The sequence below is a fragment of the Amblyraja radiata genome, chromosome 8 (assembly GCF_010909765.2).
Source record: "Amblyraja radiata isolate CabotCenter1 chromosome 8, sAmbRad1.1.pri, whole genome shotgun sequence".
In the NCBI taxonomy this organism is placed as follows: Eukaryota; Metazoa; Chordata; class Chondrichthyes; order Rajiformes; family Rajidae; genus Amblyraja; species Amblyraja radiata.
The window spans coordinates 20,365,401-20,391,238 of record NC_045963.1 but is presented as its reverse complement, the minus strand read 5'-3'; the positions used below and the strand labels follow the sequence as shown (position 1 = coordinate 20,391,238).

The 25,838-nt window shown below is 42.1% G+C and overlaps 1 protein-coding gene across 4 annotated transcripts in view; it reads left to right on the top strand.

The window, feature by feature from the left end:
- ptpn14 (protein tyrosine phosphatase non-receptor type 14) overlaps positions 1-23,425 on the top strand; it is a 191,240-nt gene extending 167,815 nt beyond the window's left edge. For all 4 annotated transcript variants that reach the window (XM_033025349.1, XM_033025350.1, XM_033025347.1 and 1 more), the window contains 5 exons: positions 6,896-7,114; positions 8,685-8,813; positions 14,727-14,961; positions 15,628-15,791; positions 22,989-23,425. In XM_033025349.1, the coding sequence (XP_032881240.1) occupies positions 6,896-7,114; positions 8,685-8,813; positions 14,727-14,961; positions 15,628-15,791; positions 22,989-23,117 (876 nt within the window). In that variant the 3' untranslated portion in view covers positions 23,118-23,425. The remainder of the gene's footprint in view (positions 1-6,895; positions 7,115-8,684; positions 8,814-14,726; positions 14,962-15,627; positions 15,792-22,988) is intronic.
- Positions 23,426-25,838: the final 2,413 nt, after the last annotated feature.

Here is a 25,838-nt window from a genome sequence, read left to right as displayed (position 1 = left end):
CACATCCTTATTCATGACTATCTTAAAACTTACGGAGTTAAGTCTGGACCTTGAGGGAAGCTACTAAATTGGGGTAAGATGGCCGACAGCATTATTTGACAGAGCTCGGGAGAGTAAATATGTCACATTATTTGACATAACTGTTATTATGCCAGTCCGCATCTGACATGTCTTTTAAGGTCAACTGATCAGAGGAAAAGACTTGCTTGTTGCCGTAAGGAGGAATGATAAGGAAGGCAAGGTAACTGAGTCATGTGAACATCCATTGGCTTTCATATGTAAACTGAGGGCAACCTAGTAAAATCTCTCTGACACCATCCATTATTCTTTTACCACCTCTATTATACAGGACCTTGGCCAACATTATGTTCTTGATTGGACTTCCTATTTATTTCCCTACAACGCTTCATGGAGAAAATAATGAACTAACTCTGAAATCACTTTCTATCTGTCTGATAACTCGCTTGGGCTATGTCCTATCAGCTACACATTCACTGTTTAGTTTGTTTCGGAGCTGAACATCACAGTCTGCAATCAAGCTATCATCAGGAATCTATTTCAAATCCCACCACTACTTGCCCCTGTGTGTGAACTCTTTGTTGAAATCCTTAACCTATGTCGTGTGGATGGGTAAAATGTTTAGCATGGATGTGGTAGGTCGAAGGGCCCATTGTTGTAGTCCATAACTCCATGACTATGACACAGTGTTACCACTATTAAGTTGTTGGACTAAGGCCACAGATCTAAACCACTGATATAAACAGAACATTATCAAAAACCCATTTTACCTCTGTGCTGCAAGGAAGGGAATCTGCCATTTTTACCCAATATGTGACTGTATGTGACTCCAGTTGGAAATGTTAGCATTGGCTAACCTACAGAAGGAACGGGAGCGGAGGAGGCTGCAATGAGAGAGTGCCATTTATCTTAAAGTCCATAACTAATGTTGCATTCCTAATGTGGCCTGACTTGGCATGCTGAATGTAATGGTATTTTGGTCCTAATTATCAATTATCTTGAACAGTCTCGTTGGTACAATTTATTTTGAAGTTATTGTCCGTTGAACAAACAATTTTCTAGGAACAATATATATTTATATATATGGGTGCTCCCCGATTTACGATGCTTCGACTTGCGATATTTCGACTTTACGATCGGTAAACGCTCGGCAACGGCAGTGAGCCGCATGTCACTCCCGGTCACGTGATTGCAATATATCGCAAGGCGTTTTCGACAATTGGGTTTATGATGGGTTTATCGGAACTATATAAATATATATTTATACATACCATATACATTCTTTATGTGCATCAGGTGCCCTGGATAAAAAACTCAATGAAGGTCCTGATGGAAAATATCCAGAGAAGGATATTTTCTGTATGTCCTGTACCCACAGACTGGTTGGACTCTGATATGCTGACCCTCTGATTTACCTTAGGTGGGAGGTGGTTTACGAACAGAAGATAAATAGGAGCAGGGAGTGATTTGGCCTACAGCATCTTAATGTAGAGAAAATTCCAGCGATACACTACCTTCTCGGAGAAGAAATTTCTACCTACTTCAGTTTCAAATGACTGGCCTCTTATCTGAGTTTTCCACCAGTGAAAACATCTCAACCTCAATCATGTCAAACCCCCATTAGGATTTTGTATGTTTGAAAAAAGGTCACCCCTCATTTGTCTCCTTCTGTCTTATTTTCCTCTTTCACTGGAGATGGAGAACCCGAGCAAAAATCCGATGACAAAACTCTCATATTGTCCTGGTCACTTTATAAGGAATCCAAATAGGTAGAATAAGGTTAGGCTGACTGGATGAAGTTGTTCGAGAATTTCCACTCCTTTATCTTACTTTTACATTCCAACTTTCCTCTTCCCCTACTGTCCTGATCCCAAGTGTGTCGGTCCCTGAATCATCAACATATCCCTTTTGCCTCTGCAGATGCTGCTGAACATGCTGAGTTCTTCCAATTTTTCTTTTGCTGGGAGTAGCAAGTGTTCTGTAAATAAGAGTTATCACAATTAAGACCGCATTTGTTATCCATCCCCAAATGTCTGCTGATCTTAATGGTTTGGCTTAATCCTAATCTGAGGAAAGACATTCTTGCCATAGAGGGAGTACAGAGAAGGTTCACCAGACTGATTCCTGGGATGGCAGGACTTTCATATGAAGAAAGACTGGATAGACTCGGCTTGTACTCGCTAGAATTTAGATCTTATAGAAACTTACAAAATTCTTAAGGGGTTGGACAGGCTAGATGCAGGAAGATTGTTCCCGATGTTGGGGAAGTCCAGAACAAGGGGGTCACAGTTTAAGGATAAGAGGGAAGTCTTTTCGGGCCGAGATGAGAAAAACATTTTTCACTCAGAGTGGTGAATCTCTGGAATTCTCTGCCACAGAAAGTAGTTGAGGCCAGTTCATTGGCTATATTTAAGAGGGAGTTAGATGTGGCCCTTGTGGCTAAGGGGATCAAGGGGTATGGAGAGAAGGCAGGTACGGGATACTGAGTTGGATGATCAGCCATGATTATATTGAATGGCGGTGCAGGCTCGAAGGGCCGAATGGCATACTCCTGCACCTATTTTCTATGTTTCTATGTTAAGTAGGCAGTCAAAGTTAATCATATCGGTGTGTCAGAAGCCTTATCAAAGAAGGATGAAGGATATCCTTTCCTGAGAAGTTTTTTTTTCACGATAATCTGATAGTTTTATGGTCTCCATAATGAACCCTTGAGTTTCGGTCCATCTATGTCTCTGATCAGTAGCCTGAGCCTTGGGTAACTGTGACTTTATGTGAAATGGTGTACAGACAATACATTCTTGTGTCAGCTGATGTTTATGAAAGTTGGAGGCTGGGAAGGCAGCCAAGATTATAATACTTTAGGAGATGGCAAGGCATGTATGTGGTTTTGAGTGGCAAGATGAGGGGCAAGAAGGCCATAGTCAGCAACTAAAGGCCATATCTATGTATTCTACATATTTTGATGGAGTTTTAATGTTGGAGATATCATTAATTTGGATGAATGTAGAATGTTGATGTACATCTTCTATCATCTGTTTTCCCGGCAGAAGTCCAGATATCTTGTTAAATATCTATTAAATTGCATAGTTTAAAAATTAAACTATTGATAGGATTTCAGTTTAAATTAATCTATGATTGAAAGTGAACACTTTAATATGTCACATGTAGCAGAGCTCAGAGGGTGAACCGTGACAGAATGAATTGAACGTTTCCTTATTCTTATGACCTTACTTTTGATAACATATAATTAGGCGGTAAAATAAAAGCCTGCTTTATTCTAAAGAACCTACTTCTATTTCTGTACTGAACACGGTGTTTAACACTGTGTTGTAGCTATGGTAATGTGACAACTCAAGGCATTTTCATTCTTTGCCTGGTGAACTCAATCGTATTTAGTCGCATGCGGCTGTGTCGTTAATTTGACGGCATCATGTTCCTGTCTCATATCGGCAATGTACAGAACAAGCTTATCTTTATGCTCTAATCTATTAATTATGCAAATAAGAAATGAAATGAACATCGAGTATCTATCATGTAACCAACAAAATAGCTGCTTAGTCTGCAAGTAAATTCAAAGTTGGATGCTGTGTTGAAGCGTAAAAAACATAACTGAAGAAGAGTTCCGACGTAAAACGTCACCTATTTTCTCCCGAAATGCTGCCTGACCTGCTGAGTTACTCCAGCATTTAGTGTCTATCTTCAGAAAATAACATAAAATGGGATTACTTTTTTACATCTTTGGAGAAATAAAAAAAGGAAAGGTAAATTCGAAGTGAGCCATCTCAAGTTTGAAGTAATTATTCTCAATCTTCTTATGGCAGCACAGCGGTGCAGCAGTAGAGTAGCAGCCTTACAGTGCCAGAGACCTGGGTTCGATCCTGACTACGGGTGTTCTTTGTACCGAGTTTGTATGCTCTCCCTGTAACCGCATGGTTTTTCTCTGGATGTTTGTACATTATTTGGCTTCTGTAATTTGTCCCCAGTGGGATCCTTCAGTTCCTTGTCATAAAACCCCTGTGGTTCACTGATGTCTGTCATCCTTGCCTCGTTTGCCCCATGAGTAACTAGCCCACCAAAGTGGGTGACTTGTCCTACCTTCTGAGTTCCAAGGGGTAATCAGAGACTGACATTAAATGCTTATTTTTTTTGCTAGTTGTGTCCACATCTCTTGAACAAATAAAAATGTGATCTAAGAAAGCACTATATGGTGATTTTTCTTTTAGTGGAAACCATAAGCTAGAACTCTTGTCCATGGTCATGGAGAGACATTGCACAGATATAGGACCTTTGGCCCATTATGTCTGCACTGACCACCATCCATCCATTTACGCTAACTGTTCATTAATCCCATACTCCCATCAATTTTCCCAGATTCTACCACTCAACTACACTTTAGTGACAATTTATCTATTAACCTGCACCTCTCTGGGATGTGGGAGGTGAACAGAGGCACCAGGAGAACCCAGAGGTCACAGGGAGAACAAAGCAGGTTATATTGATGTGCTTATGATGGGTTTTTAAAATCTAACCTAATACAATTTATTTAATTTTCAGTGAATATAACTGAGCAAATTTTTTTTTTAAATGGGGAAATGCATCACTCCTTCCCAATTGAAGGGAACTGGAATGATAAGAGGATACTATAATTGTTGATTCCATACCTCACCTTTCAGCATTCTAAAGGGACTCTTTCTTTTGTGACTCTCTCTGCTCTCCAGTTTACAATAACCACTTACCTTCTCAATGCCCTGGCAACATCAGGAGATGCAATACCTCCCCGTTTAGATCTTCTCTTCCTATCATTCAGGATCGTAAACTGTTCTTCCAGATAAAACAGTGATTCATTTGCACTTCTCCCATTTTAATGTGCTGCATTTGGAGCTCACGATGTGATCTTTACACACTGCAGACACCAAGTGACTACTTTGCAGAGTCTGAAGAAGGGTATGGACCCCAAACGTCACCCATTCCTTCTCTCATCAGAGATGCTGCCTATTGTCCTGCTGAGTTACTCCAGCTTTTTGTGTCTATCTTCTAAACCAGCATCTGCAATTCCTTCCTACACACTTTGCATAGCATCTGCATTCAATCTGCCTCTAAACTGCTCTATGCTTGGCATTACGATTATCCATCCCTGCCATTCTGATCTGCCTGTCTATGGTCTCTTACACCATTATAAATGTTACTAATGTAACCTCGAGGAGTAGCACCTCTCTTTTGTCTGGGCACATTGCAGCCTTCTGCAGAGAGTTCTACAGCTTCAGATAACTTGCTTCCCATGCTTATCAGAACTGGATGGCTTTGCTGCAGATAATCCATCTATAACTGGCTGAGTGTTTCTTTCTTCACTAGCATTGCCTAACTTGTTGAGCGATTCTTACAACTCTTTTTGCAGTTGTTATATTCTTTTGTGGTCTCTCACTGTAACTGCGCTAATTTAATAACTTTTATGCTCCATTGTTCATCCTCTCACTCATTACTCTCTCCAACCTATTAATTAAACAGTGTGAACGGTGAGGAGGATGCTATGAGAATGCAGGGTGACTTGGACAGGTTGGGGGAGTGGGCTGATGCATGGCAGATGAAGTTAAATGCGGATAAATGTGAGGTTATCCACTTTGGTAGCAAAAACAGGAAGGCAGATTACTATCTAAATGGCGTCAAGTTGGGAAAAGGAGAAGTACAACGGGATTTGGGGGTCCTTGTACATCAGTCTATGAAAGTAAGCATGCAGGTACAGCAGGCAGTGGAGAAAGCGAATGGCATGTTGGCCTTTATAACAAGAGGAATCGAATATAGGAGCAAAGAGGTCCTTCTGCAGTTGTACAGAGCCCTAGTGAGACCACATCTGGAGTATTGTGTGCAGTTTTGGTCCCCTAATTTGAGGAAGGACATTCTTGCTATTGAGGGAGTGCAGCGTAGGTTTACAAGGTTAATTCCCGGGATGGCGGGACTGTCATATGCTGAGAGAATGGACCAGCTGGGCTTGTACACTCTGGAGTTTAGAAGGATGAGAGGGTATCTCATTGTAACATATAAGATTATTAAGGGCTTGGACACACTAGAGGCAGGAAATATGTTCCCGATGTTGGGGGAGACCAGAACCAGGGGCCACAGTTTGAGAATAAGGAGTAAGCCATTTAGAACGGAGACGAGGAAACACTTTTTCTCACAGAGAGTGGTGAGTCTGTGGAATTCTCTACCTCAGAGGGCAGTGGAGGCAGGTTCTCTGGATGCTTTCAAGAGAGAGCTCGATAGGGCTCTTAAAAATAGCGGAGTCAGGGGATATGGAGAGAAGGCAGGAACGGGGTACTGATTGGAGATGATCAGCCATGATCACATTGAATGGTGGTGCTGGCTCGAAGGGCCAAATTGCCTGCTCCTACACCTATTGTCTATTGGTGCGACCCTGACCTCACTGCATTGGAGGTATTTCCCTTTCCCCCAGTTCTGATGAAGGGTTTATGACCCAACTCATGTTTCCTTTCCCACAAATGCTGCATGACCTGTTTCCAGCATTTTATGTTTTTAATCTCATATTGTTGGGAATCAATTAAACTTGCATCCTGGTGATATTTTTATTGGATATTTTTTATTTTTTATATTTTGATATCAATAAAAAGCACAACATTCACAGTGTAGGTTGGTAGACCCTGTCAATAAAAATTGGTTCTACCCAATAGCCTTACATTATTTTTGCAGGGCGGGTTGGCATCTTGCAAGATTAGTGCCTTTGTTCTGTTATCCTTCCACCATTCCAGTTGTAGCGAATATAATAACCTCTTCTCTCTGAGGTTGTAATCATACAGTTTGTCACTTGTTTCTGAGATGTTGAAGGAAACTTGAATAACTTCCCTTTCCCTTTCGGTAAATGCAGTGTAAGATGCTGGAAAGAAAGCTGGAGGAAGACATGGTGTTCACAGAGTACGAGCAGATCCCAAAGAAGATGGTGGATGGTGTTTTCACCACAGCAATTCTTCCAGAAAATGCAGAACGGAATCGTTTCAGGGATGTTGTTCCCTATGAGCAGAACAGGGTGGAACTTGTGCCAACCAAAGAAAATAACACGGGCTATGTAAATGCCTCTCACATCAAGGTGAGGAGACCCATCTGATGCTTAGTCACTGGGTACATTAGCTGCTCCATTACTTCATTCTATGCATTGCTATAAATATTCCAGAATAAATGCTTTTATAATACGTCCTGGTCTACAAAATGTGCTGAATATTTATGAAGGTTTAATCCCATTTCTCTGTACAGCTGTTTACATATTAATGTTGAGATGTATGGAATGTAATTTGCCTATCAACACCACCAACAGCTTCCAGGAACTGCAGCCCCAGCTTTACTCACCCACAAATTCTATCAGTCATTCCTACCATTCATACAATTGCTCACAATTTGAACTTCTCCAAGCCAAACACCCACATCCCACAGTTTAAGCATCCTCCCACTGATTCAACAATGACAGACAGCCACACCATCTAAAGCAATGCTCACTGATCCTTGCATGCAGGGAAGTGGCCCGTAATCAGAGACAGCAACAACAGTGGTCAACTGCGGCAGGATCTAACCACAGTGAGGAAAGCAACACTTCACATCATTATCTTCTCTCAGACGCAGTTCCATTCTGTCCCAGATTCCATTTTAATCTTCTTAAGGGCATGTCCCACTTGGGCGACGTAATCCGCGAGTTCTGGCGAGTTTGCCCTCGACTCATACTCTCAGCATGGTCGACACGAGGTCGTAGGAGGTCTTTGTAACTGTCCTTCATGCTCGAGAGTAGTCCCCGTGTACTCGAGGTCGCGGCGTATTTTTCAACATGTTGAAAAATGCCCGCGAGTAAAAAAGGTCGCCATGGAAAAAATCAATACTTTTTTAACTTGTAGGTTTAGTCGTAGTAGGTCGGCATGTTAGTCGTAGGTAATCGAGGGTAGTCAAAGGTAATCGAAGTTAGTCATAGATAGTCTTCAACATAGTCAAAGGAGATCGAAGGAGGTTGGCTTCACTCTCCACTATTCAGTGTCCAATTTTCACGAAGTTAGTCGTAGCTAGTCTTCAACATAGTCAAAGGAGGTCTTCAGCATAACATTTTTTCAAACTCTCCTAAACTCACCAATTAGGTCGCCCGTGGGACAGCCCCTTAACTCCGTGCTAAACCATTGCCTTTTCCTGACCTGACACTCAGAATCGCATTTTTTCCCTATCTCTGCCATCATGATCCAATACCTACCTGTTGCCCCTGCCAGTCGTTCCAAGTATTTGTTTCAAAAAGAGATCCTGTTTTTCTTTCCATATGTAATGCAGAACAGAAGATAGACACAAAATGCTGGAGTAACTCAGCAGGACAGGCAGCATCTGGAGAGAAGGGACGGGTGACGTTTCGGATCGAGACCCTTCTTCAGAGTCTGAAGAAGGGTCTCCACCCAAAACGTCACCGATTCCTTCACTCCAGTGATGATGCCTGTCCTGCTGCGTTACCCCAGCATTTTGTGTCTATCTTCGGTTTCAACCAGCAGCAACTGCAGTTCCTTCCTACACATTGTAATGCAGAACAATTCAGTAAACACTAGAGGGAGCTGGTACTGCCCGATCCAGCTCAAAATATTCAATCATGCAATATTTTGGAGAGTGTGTCCATTTATGATGCTGCTTCTAACTGACAGGTTACGGTGGCTGGAGAAGACTGGCATTATATTGCTACCCAGGGACCCTTGCCTCATACATGCCATGACTTCTGGCAGATGGTGTGGGAGCAAGGAGTGAATGTTATTGTCATGGTTACAGCAGAAGAGGTGAGTTCTGTATTGTTTTATTTACTTAATGATGTTTTATACGTGGCGGGAACATTGGGAGTGAGATTATTGAATCAAATGTTTATTATGCCCATAAAATCACTGGACTTCCTGTTGTTTTGTGAGGTTAATGAACAAAGGTCTCTGGTTACACATAACAGCTCTTTTTTTTGCAATTTGGTTAAACTGGTGTTACCTTACAAAACCATGCAGTATTACATTTCTCTGCTCAAAGCAGGAAGTATTCCAGCTTTGTTAAATATTAAGTAGTATTTTTAAGACATTTAAAACATCCTCTGATTTCAAAGCACACAGCAGTTTAAACTACTGTACTTCTCCATTAGATGCCTCACGAGAAAGTATTTCTTATCCAACAAGCACCAAAACTAATGAAATGGATTTCTAATGGTAACATTAACAAACCTAAATTGGGGACATATTGTCACTATGTTCAAATTTATGATAAATGCAGAGAAAATTATTTCCTTTTTGGGGAAAATGACAGTAATTGTGATAAACTCATTTGAACCTGTATCGACAAGAAACATTTAGATCATAACAAGTGGAAAAGAAAGATAGACACAAAGTGCTGGAGGAACTCAGCGGGTCAGGCAGCATCTCTGGAGAAAAAGGATGTGTGACGTTTCGGGTTGGGACCCCACTTCAGACTGGTTGGAAATCAAGCAAGGAAAGAAGACAGTGGAATAGCAAGTCCGATTCAAAAGTAAAATTTAATGTCAAGTTTTCCCCTGCTACTATGCTCCAATTTACCAAAAGGAACACAAGATTAATATTTCAAAGAATGTTCTCTGGTTAAACCAACATGGCCCATCTCGCCATAACACATACTGCCTTTGCTGAATTCAGAAATCTGATCCATTCAGAGAACATCAATATGGTTTTCAACAAAAATATATAATTTCTTCAGTCAAACAGTGCAGTGACTGGTCTTGATATGTCTTTAGATTTGTTTAGATGCAAGACTAATTTAATAATTTCCACCTAGGCAATTTTTTAGGCGACTACAGGCGACTAGGCTGTCGCCAGGGTTTCACCTGTATGGTCTCCTCAGTCGCCCAAAGAGTCGTACCTTTTCTTCGGTCAAAGCTGGATTTTCAATCAATCAATCAACCTTTATTGTCATCTAGCAAAGCAACAGTTGTACAGTGCAAAATGAGAAGACGTTTCCCAGGGAATACCGGAGCATCGCACATGAAACTTAAAACATTTCACACATAATAACAATAAAAACAATCCAGTCCCTGATGAAACAGTATAGTTAAAAGTAGATAAAACAGCAACATTAAAATACACTGATGGCAGGAGATCCAGGTGTGTGTGGAGGAGGTGCAGTTTGTCCTTAGCTATTCTCAGAGCTTTTTTCAGACAGCGGCTCTGGAACAGTTCTTGTACCGAGGGTAGGGAGACACCAATGATCCTCTCTGCTCCCCTCACTACCCTCTGCAGAGCCTTCCTGTCTGAGCAGTTGCAGTTGGAGTACCACGTGTTTATGCAGTACTTGAGTACAGGCGCCACCGTGCCCCTGTAAAACGTTTTGAAATGTTCAAAACCTTTCGGCAACAATCGGCTCCCATGGGCTTGATACCAACGATCGTAGCCTGATGTAGGTGCTGTCGCCAGGATGACGTAGGTTGTCGCCAGTATGATGTAGGTTGTCGCTGGTGCTGACTTTGGTGAATTCCATTGGCAACTACCCACGTCAACCTACGTCAACCGGCGACAGGTACCGGCGACTGAATTGTCTTACCTTACCGTAGGTTGTCGCGGGTAGACGTCGGTATGGACGTCCTAATGGTCGCCGGTTGTCGGTAGCTTGCTGTAGCTTGATGTCGACTAGAAGGTAGGTTGTTGTAGACATTGTCGTAGATGGTCCAGTCGCTGTTTTTCTGGCGACCTGCTACGACTATGACAGTCGCCGAAAAAAATTTGCCTAAGTGGGACAGGCCCATTAGGGTCTTGGAGTCAGTAAGTGTTGGGGGCTGGACTAAGGATGGTGATCAGCATCTAGGTTTAGGAGAGATTTCTTGGGATTGACTGTGGTCATCTGATTGGGGCCTTGACATGCACAGTCACATAGCATGCAAACAGGCCCTCTGAATCTGTGCTGACCATATAACACCTATCAAGTCTACCTCAGAATCAAGTAAATAATTCCATGGTAATATTCTTAACAGAAGATTAGGAAAACCCAAAGCATTTGATAAGTATGCTGAGGGCATAAAGAAAACTAAGGAAAAAATAAAACCTTCAAGGGATCTAATGGGCAATCTGCATGGAACCATGGAACCAACTGGTTGAGGATGTAAATGAGCATCTGCATTCAATAAGGTGGACACTGTAGCTGGCTATTTCAGGGAGGCTAAGTGGATGTCAGTGGAATTGTAAACATGTTATCGCAGAAAAAAGTGGTATTGGATGCTTTAGCCAGCTTATAGATGATGTAACCCCAAGGGCCCCAACCCCAAGAGGAACAACCCAGTACCTTGGGCTCTTCGGGGAAGAAAATGCTGGAACCCTGATAGATTTTTAAGTCTTCCTGCCAAACCACCCAGTGCCAGATGCCTGGAGGAGAGCAAATATAGTGCCATCTTTTAAGGGCAGCAGAGATAGATTGATCCTACCTGGAATAGCATGGATTTATAAAAGATTGGCAGAATGATTTGTTAGGGGGTGAGCCTTTCTGACCAATTGGGATAATTTTTCAAAAAAGTCACAAAGTGCAGTGACAAGGCCAATGCCGTTAACGTGATCTATCTGGATGTCAGTAAGGTTTTTGACAAGATTGTATTTCATCCAAAGGATTAAAACCCATGGGATCTAAAGCAGTTTGCAAACTGGATGCAAAATTGGCCTGGTAATAGGAAACAGAGGGTGATAGTGGATTGCTGGAAACCTGTGAATAATGCCCTGCCACAGGGAGCCTGTTTTTTTTTTTTTTTTTGCGCTAACAGCTGGAATTAATATAGGAGGTGTGACTAGTAAGTTTGCAGGTGACTCAAACATAATCGCTAATTGTGAGGAGGATAACTGGGCTACACAATGAAATTGATCAAGTGGGGAGATAGGCAGACCGATGGCAGATGTAATTAAATGCTACGGTGCATTTGGGAAGTTTTAATAAGGAAGGGACGTACACCATGACTGGTAAGGGGGAGCCTGGTGTACAATTCAGGGATCCCTGAAGGTAACAGCACTGGTAGTTAATGTGGTTAAGACAACATACAGGATACTTGATTTTCATTATTCAGGGCATTGAATAAGATCATGGCAATTATGGCACAACTTTATGAAACATTGGTGAGACCTCCACTGGAATACTGCCTACAGTTTCCCCAATGTGGGGACCAGTTTTGGTCCCCACATTGTAAGAATATGTTAGCATTGGAGAGTGTGAAGGAGATTTTCCAGAATCTTTCCTGGGATGGAGAATTTCAGTTATGAGGATAGACTGGAAAGTTTTGTTTCCCTTGGGTAGAGCCATAGAGTGATACAGTGTGGAAACAGGCCCTTCGGCCCAACTCGCCCACACCGGCCAACAATATCCCAGCTACAATGGTCCCACTTGCTTGTGCCTGGTCCATATCCCTCCAAACCTGCCCTATCCATGTACCTGTCTAACTGTTTCTTAAACAATGGGATAGTCCCAGCCTCAACTACCTCCTCTGGCAGCTTGTACCATACACCCACCACCCTTTTTGTGAAAAAGATTCCTATTAAATTTTTTCCCCTTCACCTTGAGCCTATGTCCACTGGTCCTTGATTCCCCTACTCTGGGCAAAAGACTGTGCATCTACCCGATCTATTCCTCTCATGATTTTGTGTACCTCTATAAGATGCCCCCTCATCCTCCTGCGCTCCATGGAATAGAGACCCACCCTACTCAACCTCTCACTATAGCTCGCCCTCTAGACCTGGCAACATCATTGTAAATCTTTTCTGAACCCTTTCAAACTTGACAATATCTTTCCTATCACATGGTGCCCAGAACTGAACACAATATTCTAAATGCGGACTCACCAACGTCTTATACAACTGCAACATGACCTCCCAACTTCTATACTCAATACTCTGACTGATGAAGGCCAAAGTGCCAAAAGCCTTTTTGACCACCTTATCTACCTGCAACTCGACCTTCAAGGAACCATGCACTTGTACTCGTAGATCCATCTGCTCCACAACACTACCAAGAGGCCTACTGTGTAGGTCCTGTCCCTGTTCGACGCCCCAAAATGCAACCCCTCACACTTTTCTGTATTAAATTCCATCAATCATTCCGCCAGCCAACTGACCAATCGATCCAGATCCTGCTGCAATCTTTCACAACCATCTTCACTATCTGCAAAACCACTAACTTTTGTTTCATCAGCAAACTTGCTAATCTTGCCTTGTATGTTCTCATCCAAAGGATCTAGAGGAGGCTAAGGGATTATCTTTCTGATGTATATAAGTTATAACCAATTATAAAAAGGGAAACGTCCTATAGCAGAGGTATCTATAACTAGAGGACTTGGGTTGAGGGCAAGGAGTAAGAGCTTCGAGGGAATCTGCGGAAGTTATGTTGCACCCAGAGTGTGGTTGGAATCTGCAACACACTGCCTGAGAAGGTCAAGATGAGCACTTAAACCACCAATAAATAGACCGCGACGAGTTAGGAGATAGTAAATGGAGTTCGTATAGATAAATATTTGATGGTCAGCTTGAAGATGATGGGCAGAAGGGACTGTTTCTATACAGCGTGGTTATGGTTCTATATATGTTGTATGGGGAATCATGTCACTACCTGTGCGACCCAGCTGTGGGAAACCTTGGTGCAGACACCATTAGCGATCGGAAGTGCCCAATGAAATTTAAATCCAGAATTCGTCATTCTCCCATACAATTGTAGAATTTATTTGTTTTCATACATGCTGAAGAAAATGCATTATGTCACAGAATTTCTAGGTGCATGATAATACGGTACAAGTCTGGGGTGTGGATGTAACAAATGATAAACATGTTATTAGTGATATAGCCTGGAAACAGGCCCTTCAACCCAACTTGCCTCTGCCAAACAAGGTGTCCCATCTACACTCGCCCCACCTCCCCATATTTGGCCCACGTCCCTCTAAACATTTTCTATCCATGTACCTATCCACATGTCTTTTACATGCATGTTATTGCTCCCTTTAAATGTTGAGCATAGTCCTCTGCATTTAAACCTTTTATTGAAGCATTTGTTTGGGTCACCCCCAATGTCACTGCCACTTTTCATTTTCCTGATTATCACTAGGCCTGTCCAGTCAGCTAATCGTTCCTTTGTAATATAATCACTTAGTCATTTTGTGTGTTAAGCTGTTTTGAGCTGTCATCATTTTCCTGTTATCTTTTAGTTGGATGTTCATGCAGTCCCAGTAAGTTTAAGTCAAATGTATAAATGACTGTGAATAAAGAAATAAAAAAAGTAGCTTAAGACATGAAGAGAGTGAACAATACTGTGGTGCCTCAGGGATATGCATTGTAATTGGGAGGTGACCTATTAGTTAAACCCAAGAGATACAAAAAGCTGCAGTAAAACACTAGAGTAACTCAGCGGGACAGGCAGCATCTCTGGAGAGAAGGAATGGGTGATGTTTTGGGTCGTGACCCTTCTTCAGACTGGTTAGGGATAAGGGAAACGAGAGATATAGACGATCATGTGGGTAGATATAGGACAAATGAATAAAAGATATGCAACAAAAAAGTAAGATGATAAAGGAAACAGGCCGTTGTTAGTTGTTCGTAGGGTGAAAACAAGAAGCTAGTGTGACATGAGTGGTGGAGGGACTTATTCTTGGTATAACTCAAGACAAAGGTACTGTAGAGAGATATATGTTTTAAATTTCCTAAACTTATGAGACATCATTTGTCGTGCAGGAGGGAGGAAAACCAAAGACCCATCGATACTGGCCCAAACTGGGCTCCAAGCACAGCTCAGCAACGTACGGGAAATTCAAGGTGACAACCAAATTCCGCACAGATTCTGGTTGCTATGCAACTACGGGTTTAAAGGTCAAGCACCTGTTGTCCGGGCAGGAGAGGACCGTGTGGCATCTGCAGTACACAGACTGGCCAGACCACGGCTGTCCAGAAGACGTTCAGGGTTTTCTGTGTAAGTATGCATACCAATGGAATTAAATACTAATCTTATCATTTGCTATTCATTGCTAATTCAATGGGAAGAAACGTATTATTAAGCAAACATACGGTTTGTCGTAGAGCAGCGGTGGGTGTCCAGATGTGGTCACAAAGAAAATGCACAGCTGCTGGTCTGGCCCCATAATACAGTTTGATCTCGATATTTATTAATGGCTCAATTGTCTTGTCCACATTTTGTGAATGAAATCTTGGTGGACTGGGCTACATCCACAACTCTCTGCTGTTGTCTGTTGGCTTGGGAAGAACTATTCTCAAACCAAGCTGCGATGCAACCTGATATTATGCATGTAGAAGTTTGTAAGTCATAGAAATAACGTGTTATGCAAGTATTTGACGAAGGATTCACATATGGGCATTGAATGTTGAACTCGAGACTGTCGAAACACCCACCTATATGTGCTACCGTTAAAGACATCTCCACCTCTATTGTTGCCTGCCCCATCTCATCTGCACCCCACACCCTCACCCAGGCCAGGGCTGATTTAGCTCCAAAATGTGACTATTCCAACAAGGTACGATGGGTGCTATGTGGTGGTAATCAGTAAGGAAATTATCAAAATGTACTCTGTGTGTTAGGACTTAGTTTTGTTGCTGACTACATTTTCCTTTAATTTCTCAGCTTATCTAGAAGAAATTCAGTCAGTTCGTCGGCACACCAATAGCATGCTCGACTCTACCAAAAGCTGCAACCCACCAATAGTCGTGCATTGCAGTGCAGGAGCTGGAAGGACAGGGGTGGTGATACTAACGGAAGTCATGGTCGGTTGCTTGGAGCATAATGAGGTGAGTTCTTGGCTTTTAATCCAATTATAAGTAATAAGAACTAGGGATCCAGTGGCCTGGTATCTTTTTGTGGTTTAATGGTTTTAATTCATTCATGGGATGTGGATATTGCCAGCAAGTATCGTGTACACCTTAGGCAATTTATAGACAATAGGGGCAGGAGTAGGCCATTCGACCCTTCGAGTCAGCACCAGCTATTCAATGTGATCATGGCTGATCATCCACAATCAGTACCCCGTTCCTGCCTTCTCCCCATATCCCCTGACTCCGCTATCATCAAGAGCCCTATCTAGCTCTTTCTTGAAAATTTCCAGAGAACCTGCCTCCACCGCCCTCTGAGACAGAGAATTCCAGACACAACTCTCTGGGTTAAAAATGTTTTTCCTCATCTCCGTTCTAAACAGCTTACCCCTTATTCTTAAAGAGTTCATTGCATTTGTGGATCTGGAATTAATGGGGCGTTGAGATAAGTATAAAATCGATAATTTCTTTCACTTAAAACACTAAGTAAATTCAGTTCTGTTTAACTGATTTATATTAATCAGCACATTAATATTAACAATTGATCATCACGTGCTGGGGTTTGCAGCAAGACCTAAGAGTACATTTGGCAAAACCCGTTAAAAATGGACAGCAAATTGGTGCAGGAATCCAGAACTTGGCAGCGGTCACAAGGAGAAAGGCTGGTAGTTCAGAAATGCTGGCAGCTTTTTTGGCAAGTTCTGTCTGTCCCGATAATTGACATTTTTTTCAAGTTGCTATTCTAGGGAGTGAATTGATCACTCTTGTCTTCTAGTCATTCAATTTGATTTGTTAACAAAGTGGTGGTATAATCGTGTTGCATTTGTGTTAAGATCATTATGTTGAAAAATTGGAAAAGGCAATCTGTTGGATCATGTTTTTGAATTTTTTGAACTGTTTGGATAAATGATCCTTGCAGGTTTCTATTCTTGGACTGCACAATGAATAGAAATAGTAAGATTAAATGAGAACTTACCAGTTTGAAGTTTGTTCTGTATTTTATGAGGAGTTACGATGAGGGATTACGTGAAGAAGCCCGCCAGGACGCATGCGTGTCATTCTTCAAAGCAGCGGTGTGAAATCACAGATAACTGTAATGACTAAACATAGTAAGATTAGAGAAGAGATACCAGTTAAGTATATGATCAAGGGTGGGAGCGGAGGGCACGTAATCCCTCATCGTAACTCCTCATAAAATACAGATCAAACTTCAAACTGGTAAGTTCTCGTTTAATCTTACTATTTTACTTCGGAGTCAAGTGAGTGACTACGTGAAGATTTTAAAGCTCTGTGATTTCATGTCGTGGAAACGAGTCCATGCATCACGTCTGCCTTGATGACTGTAGGAGGAATTGTGTTAACATAATTTGGACATGAATTCGACATTGAAATCATAAAATTTGTTAACACAAAATTATAACCCCTTTTTATGGGTTTAAATTAATTTACAGAACTTAAAATTGTTTCTGCAAACGTTCCAGGTTTCATTACTGGTTTGTTGTAAAATAATTGGAATGTTTTTTCCCCCCCCAGACCATCCTGCTGCCTTGAGGATTTGGTCCATTGGTACATCCAACTGTATCGCTGCCGATGTAGCTGCAGCCCTGGTGGAATGAGATTTAAAAATATTAGTATCCACCCCAGCCTGTGTTAGCACCTGTTTCAGCCAACTTGAGATGGTCTGGACCGTCACTCTTTTGTGTGGTTGCTTGTGGCTGACCAAAAGTGCCTTCTCATTGCCTCTTAGGATTTTCGTTGTCTCCATGTATAACGACATATGTCTTACTATACAGAGACGGTCATCTGTTGGGTATGACCTAAATTGTATATTGAGGCCTGCTGATCCCTGTCTGTTCTGCTTTACTAACTCATAGATATGAAACGTAATATTTTCAGTTGAGGAAGTCATGTTGTCCAGTCTTAGTTTATGCAGTGACTGTACCCTCTGTGCCGTGACCAATGCCATTAGCATGACTGTTTTTAATGTCGGTCTGTGTAGGGACAGAGCTGTTGCTGGAGACCAATTCCTGAGCATCTTCAGGACAATACTTACATCCCATATTTGGGAGTACCTGGTTCTTGGGGGATTAGTATTAAAAATTCCCCTCATACGTTTTGTTACCAGTGGGTGAGTCCCAACAGAGTAACGCTCTGTCCCCTGCCATAGGTAAGTCGATAGGGCACTTCTGGCGCAGTTGATGGCACTTTAACTGAGCCCCTCGTCATAGTGGAGGCCTGCCAGATATTCCAGAACAGACGGGATGTTCATGTCTCTGTGGGTGATGTTGTTTTTGTGACAATGCATCTCCCACTTCCTGATATAGACCAGATACTGTTTTTTGGTTGACTGTCTTTGGGCCGCCGAGATCATGTTCACTGTTCGGTCCGTCAGTCCCAGTTGTAGTAGAGGTGTTTTTAAACTCTACAAATTAATAAGTTCAAATGTTTATGGCATGGGTGGCTATACCTTGTTACGGGATGTAGCAATAAATCTGGTCTATGTGGGATGGTGATACATGGTTCTAATACCATGTTTAATACCACTGGGAACCATGGTTGAGTAGGCCAATCGGGTACTACCAAAATACCAGACGCAGAGTCTTGTTGTATTTTCCTTAATACCCGACTGATGAGGCAGAAAGGAGGGAATGCGTAAATAAACAATTTCCTCCCAATGCAGCGAAAATGCATCTGTCGCCACTGCCCCAGGGTCTGGTTCCCATGAAACATAATTTGATAACTGGTGGTTAAGTCTGGACGCGAATAGATCGATATCTGGTGTTCCATATTTTGCTGTAATATCAGTAAATACTTTTTTATTCAACATCCATTCGGTGTTTTCATTAAATTTGCGTGACCTGGTGTCTGCCACTAAATTTAGTCTTCCTGGTAGGTAAGTGGCTGATATCCAAATATCTCTCTGGATACACCATTGCCAAATTGTATTAGCCAGATTGTCACATGATGTCGATTTGTTTCCACCCATGTGGTTAATGTATGCTACTACGGTGACATTGTCTATCTGTAGTCTAACATGCTGGTGATATGACCCAGTACAATATGACTTTAGGCCATGGAATGCACCCAACATTTCCAGGTAGTTTATGCCCAGTGTGAGTAATAATGATGCCTCCTGAGCAGTCCATCTACCTCCACAGCTGGTGATGGTATTGGTGGCTCCCCACCCAAGTGCACTGGCATCAGTTTGTAGTACCATGGAAGGGTTACTGACAATGATTGGATTGGAACAAAGCCAGATCTATCCACCATTTTAGTTCCATTTTAGCTTTGATTGGTAGTTTCATAGGTCTGTCAAAGTGACCTTGCATTAATTTTGAGTGCTTGTATTTTTGCTCTCTGTAAGTTTTGGTAATGTAGAGGTCCAAATTGTGTGGCTGGAAAGGCAGCCACCATTTTGCCAATTACTTTTGCTACCAATCTGATGGATGGTTTGCTGATGTCAATGAGGTTATTGCAAGCCTCTATTAAATCTCTAGCCTTTCCCTTAGGCAGAGTCACCGACATGTGAACTGAGTCAATGGTGAACCCCAAATAGTCCATAGTAGTGGAAGGCGTTAGTTTAGATTTAACTGGATGGATAATAAATCCCAGTTTTTCAAATAACTGTTTTGTGGCTGTTACAGTTTGTTTGGCCAATTCCAAAGTTTTGCCCACAATGAGTATGTCATCTAAATATGCCATTACGTTTCCGTAGAAACGCTAGGGCTGGTTTCAAAATTTTTGTGAACAGCCTGGGGGCTGATGATAACCCATTTGGCAGTGCTTTATACTGCCAGTGTTGTCCCATCCAGTTGAATTTTAAGTAACATCTGTGGTCACCTCGTATAGGCACTGAATCTTTTAAATCGATGCTGGCCATGAAGTAACCTTTGGAAATTAATTGTTTAGCAGTAACAAAGGTTTCCATTTTGAAGTGAATATATTGTACAAATGTATTCAATTTTGTCAGATCTATGATGATGCGACAACCACCATCTTTTTTGTTTTTGGTAAATATATTGGACACGAATTCTAATGGTTCGTGTTGAGTTTTCTCAATTACACCTTTTACGTAAAGCCGCTCCAGTTCAGCTTGCGCTTTTGATTTTTCTTTATCAGAAAGCACGAACATTCGGTTCGGTATATGTTGAACTGGAGGGCTGTACTTGTGTATAAACTCTATTGTATATCCCTGGATACTGCTTAAGATGTAAGTATTGGTTGTTAACATGCTCCATGCATTCAGAAAAGAGTGTAATCTCCCCCCAACCTCCATGCTCCCTGTATTTTGTAGGGAACCAGACCCACCTACCTCCATAGTTACCAGTGGCAGGTTTACTTCTTTTTTGTAGGTTCTTCGCTGCTGTTGTTGCGCTGGTGTCTGGATTTTCAGTTTGGTTGGCGTTGGAGGTCCCCGCATCTTCCAAGAAGGCCGGCCTGGCCCATGGCCTAAAAAGACTCATGTTTTGAGTACCGGGCCTTCGAGCTTTCACCAGTTCTGCTGGTGGGTGCATAGGGGTGCTGTCTTTGGCTGTAGTGGGTTTTTGTTGGAGTCCATTTTACTAGTCCCAGGGTTTTTGCTTCCTCATCGAGCTTCTTGACTTGCTTCGATAGGTTGCCTCCAAACAATAGTATTGGTGGTTTTGTGGTCCCAGGTTTGCACATTCCCTGCACCCCTTGCACACATGTCTTTCCTTCTGCGGACCCCTCTTCCAGGTCAGCCCAGAACTGACCCGCAGTGCTCTCCTCTGATGAGGTAGAAGCACTGTGCAGCCCATCAAGAGGTACTGCTGTGGGTTTATCATAGGGCCCACAGTGACCCGACTCCATCTCCCGGAGTCTGTCACGTTGGAGCAAATGCTCCACACACCGCTCCATCCGGCTCCAGCGCTCTCGGTCGCTGGCCGCCCACGGTTGTTCAAAGTCGGACTCCTCTGAGTCCACGACCTTGTTTGTTTTGTGTCTAGCCTTATCGCCCGGCCGCGTGGATCTGGCCGGTGCGGAGGCGACATCGGGCACAGCTGATCCCACTATCGGTGATCCGAGTGCTGCTGGCTGCCCGCTGCTCCGCGGTCCTCCCTCACCAGCTTTGTCGCAGCCCTCCGGTGCGGAGGCGACATCGGGCACAGCTGATCCCATTATAGGTGATTCAAGTGCCGCTGGCCGCTGCTAGCCCACCAGCTTTGTCGCAGCCCGTTGGTTTCTCCACCTGTAATCAGCATGGGAAAACACAAAAAGACCGCAGCTCTTACCTGCAGGTCCTGAGTTTAAATTGTCGCTACGGGGGAACTCCTGCCGTTTTCGACTTGTCAAAAGTCGACGGCCCCATTCTGAATAGTCTTCCGCCCGGCCGTGCTGTTCTGGCCGGCGCGGGACCAAAAGTCGGCACAGCTGATCTCTTACGGGGCTTGTGCCTTCAGCTGCTGCTGGCTCCCGCAACTTCGCGGTCCTCCCCAGCCAGCTTCACTTGCAGCACTTGTGGACACTATTTTGTCCAGCTTCCCCCCCTGTGTAAAAACAGCGCGGGGACAAAAACTACCGCAGAGTAAATCACTTACCTGCAGGTCGCGGTTTCAAACTTACCGCTGCGGGGGAACGCTCCACCCCACCTGTCGTTTCGCTAGCGTGAAAGCGATATGCCACGCATGCGTCCTGGCGGGCTTCTTCACGTAGTCACTCACGTGACTCCGAAGTAAAATTTGCAACAATCATTTATACAAAGGACATTTTATTTCTGATGGTTAACTACTTCTGTGTTGGCTTATTTGGTCACTGTCTGCATACAAATGTTTAGTTTCAGGCATTTGTATTTCATTGCATATTTTGCTAATATCTGGAACATATATAATATATGTGTATATACACATCTATATATACATATACACACACACACACACACAACTAGCTTATCTATTCATTTTATTACCGCGATATTGGATTATTTGTCATTTTGCAGTTCTGTCTGCAATGCGTCATTTCGGACAAACCCGGAGATGCTGAAAGATGTAAAGATAAAATGCAGTATAAAATGGGAAATTTAGATTTAGTCTATTAAATGGGAGATGCAGGTTATTTTGCTGCAATGACTCTCCACCAGAACAAGGTAAAATGTCAAATACCATGTTATGGGGGACGTACTTTTGTCTGCTAATATCCTGTAGATAGTGTTCAGGGAATGGTGCTGAGAATTCCTTCCCAGCACCTCAGAACAATAGCCCACAATCTCTGTAGGAGGGATGTTTTTGCACCTACCTAAAACTAGGCAAAGCAACTACCCAAAGTAAGGATTGAGGGGAGAAGCCTTATTATCAGTGTTTGATCTTGTCTAGCTTCCTGAAGGATATACCGTCCATCTGTTTAGTTCCTTTGCAACTGGATGGGTTGCAGATAGCTTGGGCATAAGTTTTCTTCGTGTGCATGAAGACTAAGTTAGTAATGTGTTTTGTACTCTCTTCAATCGTATAATGCTAGCCATTATCAACTGCTCCATTGGAGCACTTCAGATTATATCCCAAAAGTGACATTATTTACTACCATATTTCAAAGTGTTCATTTCAACTTAAATTACTTCTTTACTTTGAAACATTTGGCCCCAGTCGAAGCCATCATTTTGGACGAAAGATGAGAAACACCTAATGTCAAACGTTAGCTAAAAATAGTGAGAACAGGCCATTAAGAGGCCACGCACTTAAAGCCATACTACATTTTGGTTTGGAAGCCCCGGCATTCCCTCTCTCTCTCTCTCTCTATCCCTCCCCAACCCAAGTCGCACTGTCTTCTCATTTTCACCCTACAAACAGCTAACAATGGCTGTTTCTTTTATCATCATTACTTTTTTTTGCATATCTTTCATTCATTGTCTTTTTATCTCTCCACATCACCTTCTATATCTCGTTTCCCTTATCCCTCACCAGTCTGAAGAAGTTTCTCAACCCGAAACATCACCCATTCCTTTTCTCCAGAGATTCTGCCTTACCTGCTGAGTTACTCCAGCTTTTTGTGTCTATTTACATTTTGGTTTATTTATTTAAAATGTCTCATGGTCGTAAACCTCGTTACATTTAGCACTATTAAAGTGTTTAAACTTGTAGTTGTCTATTAGTATCTGAATTATCTCATTAATCAAATGTTTGTCACTTTGAGCATTAAAACACCTTCTCTGCAATTCCATTTTAGAAGCTGGAAGTGCCTGTTATGTTGGGATTTCTCCGTCAACAGCGGATGTTGATGGTACAGACTATAGCCCAATACAGGTTTGTCTACCAAGTCCTCATACAGTTCCTGAAGAACTCTCGGCTAATTTAGCTGCAAATTCATACTTTGCATTTGAACCACCTTAACATTTAGCAGTGGAAATGGAGCGAGCTCTTTCTTAAAATTAATCAGGTCAGCGTGGCAAGTCTGTTGTCCTTGGGTACTTTGACTTCTGTAAACCATACTTTGGATCTGTTGCAATTCTTGCTGGCTTCAAATAAGATTGAGGCAGCTATTGAAACCTGCCTTAAATCTTGAATTATTGAATAAGCTAACAGGAAAGAGAATTTTCAGTGGACCGTGCAGGGAAAATGTCAAGCTTCTTTAGTAGTTACTGCACTGGAATAATAATTTCCAGTCAAAAAAAACAGAGCACTGTCCACCACCGTCCAGTGGTTTTATTGTCATATGTTCCAAAATGGAACAATGCAATTCTTACTTGCAGAAGAAGGGTCTCGACCCGAAACGTTACCCATTCCTTCTCTCCAGAGATGCTGCCTGTCCCGCTGAGTTACTCCAGCATTTTGTGTCTACCTTCGATTTAAACCAGCATCTGCAGTTTTTCCCTTACCCTTTCCTCCACAGCCCTGTATACAGAGGAGGTAACATCTGTTTTAAAAGCCATTTTGCTTTTGTGTTGCTAGTGGTTTTCATGCCCTCTATCTTAGAAATAGAATTTGCAAATTGAAGTAAACACACCATAAAACCAATCTCCAACCAATACAGAGCCCTGCACGCAGTCCTTAATGAGCTGGGTCATCCAGCACTGAAAGCCTCCACAGAATTATGTCCTAGTATAGTTTGCCTTTGACCTTAACACATTTTGGAAACTGCCATTAATAGCAAAACATTGCCACATTTATCATCAGAAACTCCAAATACTATCCAGGGCTTAGTCTGGTGAGATTTAATTTCAATTTTTATAAGTGTAGTTAACAGCAGGCGATTCTAGATGTGACCATTTTTATGGCAGGATATTGTTAACGGCTTTGACGGATCTATGTGTCCAAAATAATGCTGTTCTGGGAAAATCAAACATTCACTCTTCCCTAATTTTAAACTTCTGTCAAGTACTGTTCAGACATGCTTGTTTTGATGGCTGACCTGCTGTGCCTTTGCAAGCTCTTTCCACTGACTAATATGATTGACTGATCTTAATCTGTATATTTATATAATTTAATAGATTGGGATAAAACCCAATCTGAATTTTTAATATGCTAATATCTGTACTGTCACAGTATTTTTGGTTTGTTCGTTATTGGTCGAGTCTCAATTCTGGAGGTCACATGCTGTTTAACGGTGATCCATATAGATTGTCAAAAGTTTGCCATAAGCAGAATCGCTGCAATGCATCTTACATTGTTTGGAAATGCTGAATGTTTGTTTAAAAAAAATAACGATGAGCAATGTTTGGTTTTGATTTTAAGATCTGTTACGATCAGTGATCAAGCAGCAGCTGATTTTTTTTACAGTTAAATACATTTAAATGTACAGATGTTATTCCTCCATGAAGCTCCCTGGGGCTAGTTCTAGGAACTATATAATTTATATATATATATGCATTTATCACTCTAGGTTTGAGGTGCAACCAAAATCCTTTCCCATTGCACAAATAGTTGGCTTGGATTTCAACAGGCCAATCACTTTCTAGGCTATTTGAATGCAATTGGAAAGTTTGGACTGCATGGTTATCTGGGTACCATTGCCAAAAATTAGAATCTTCATCCCAAAAGTAAACTCTGGAAATGTTACATTAGTTTCATTTGAAAGACTGTAATATAGCCTTAACATTTTCAATCATTCAATAATAGAATTGCAAGGCACAAAGACAATGTTGCCCCACTGGTGCAAGAATAAAATGGTTCCCATCTGTGGGAAAGTAAGGATGAACTACTTGCAGAAACTTCCCTCATTGTAACTATATATGTGTTGTTTTATCATCATGCAACACCCCAAAAAATGGCACAAATATGTGCTGGACATAGTCCAGAAAGTCAATTTTTAAGTTTTTCAATTTCACTTCACAATTCCATATATATCACTTAATTCTGGCCAGTTTTTAATTTACCTCCCAACCCAAAATGTAAAATGCATCTTGTTTGTACAAGAATAGCCAGATCTTCCTGACCTCGTTTCACTTGCCACTTCCCTCTACTCCTCCCCTTACCCTCCCTCCTCCCCCCAGACTCCAATGATATGGTTTCAGCAGTAGTAAGGGAACTGCCGCAGTGAGTCATCTCCCCACCTGTAAAAACTAACAGCTGGCAGAGACATTTAAACAAAATTAAAAATGGGTAACATAAATACCAATTTTAAAAGATTAGCAAAAGCAACTTACCTTTCACTGCCTTATGGTCCATGGCTACACAGTTCCCATTGAAAACACTGAAGTCTTGGATCCTGTGCCTGGTCTAACCCAGTGCAGAATTCAAGAGACAATCACCACCTGTCAGCAAGTCAAGGCTTGCACATTTGACACACCATGCACCAAAGTCTTAGGCTTACTGCCGAATGCTAGTCATTTCGATTGGAACTAGCAAGATCCAGGCCAACATTTTTGATGCATCTGACAAGAAAATACCAAGCGTGGACAATTTTATCCTTGGCTTTTAATACTGGAAAAGTGGTTTCTTTGGACAGAAAAGTACAGTGTTATTCTTAGCTACTGACACCCCAAAAGAGTTTAGTTTTAATATGTTCAATCAGTAGTGATATTATTTGTTCTCCATGCCAATGTACGTGACTTGCAGATCTTTGCTCCACAGGCTTTAA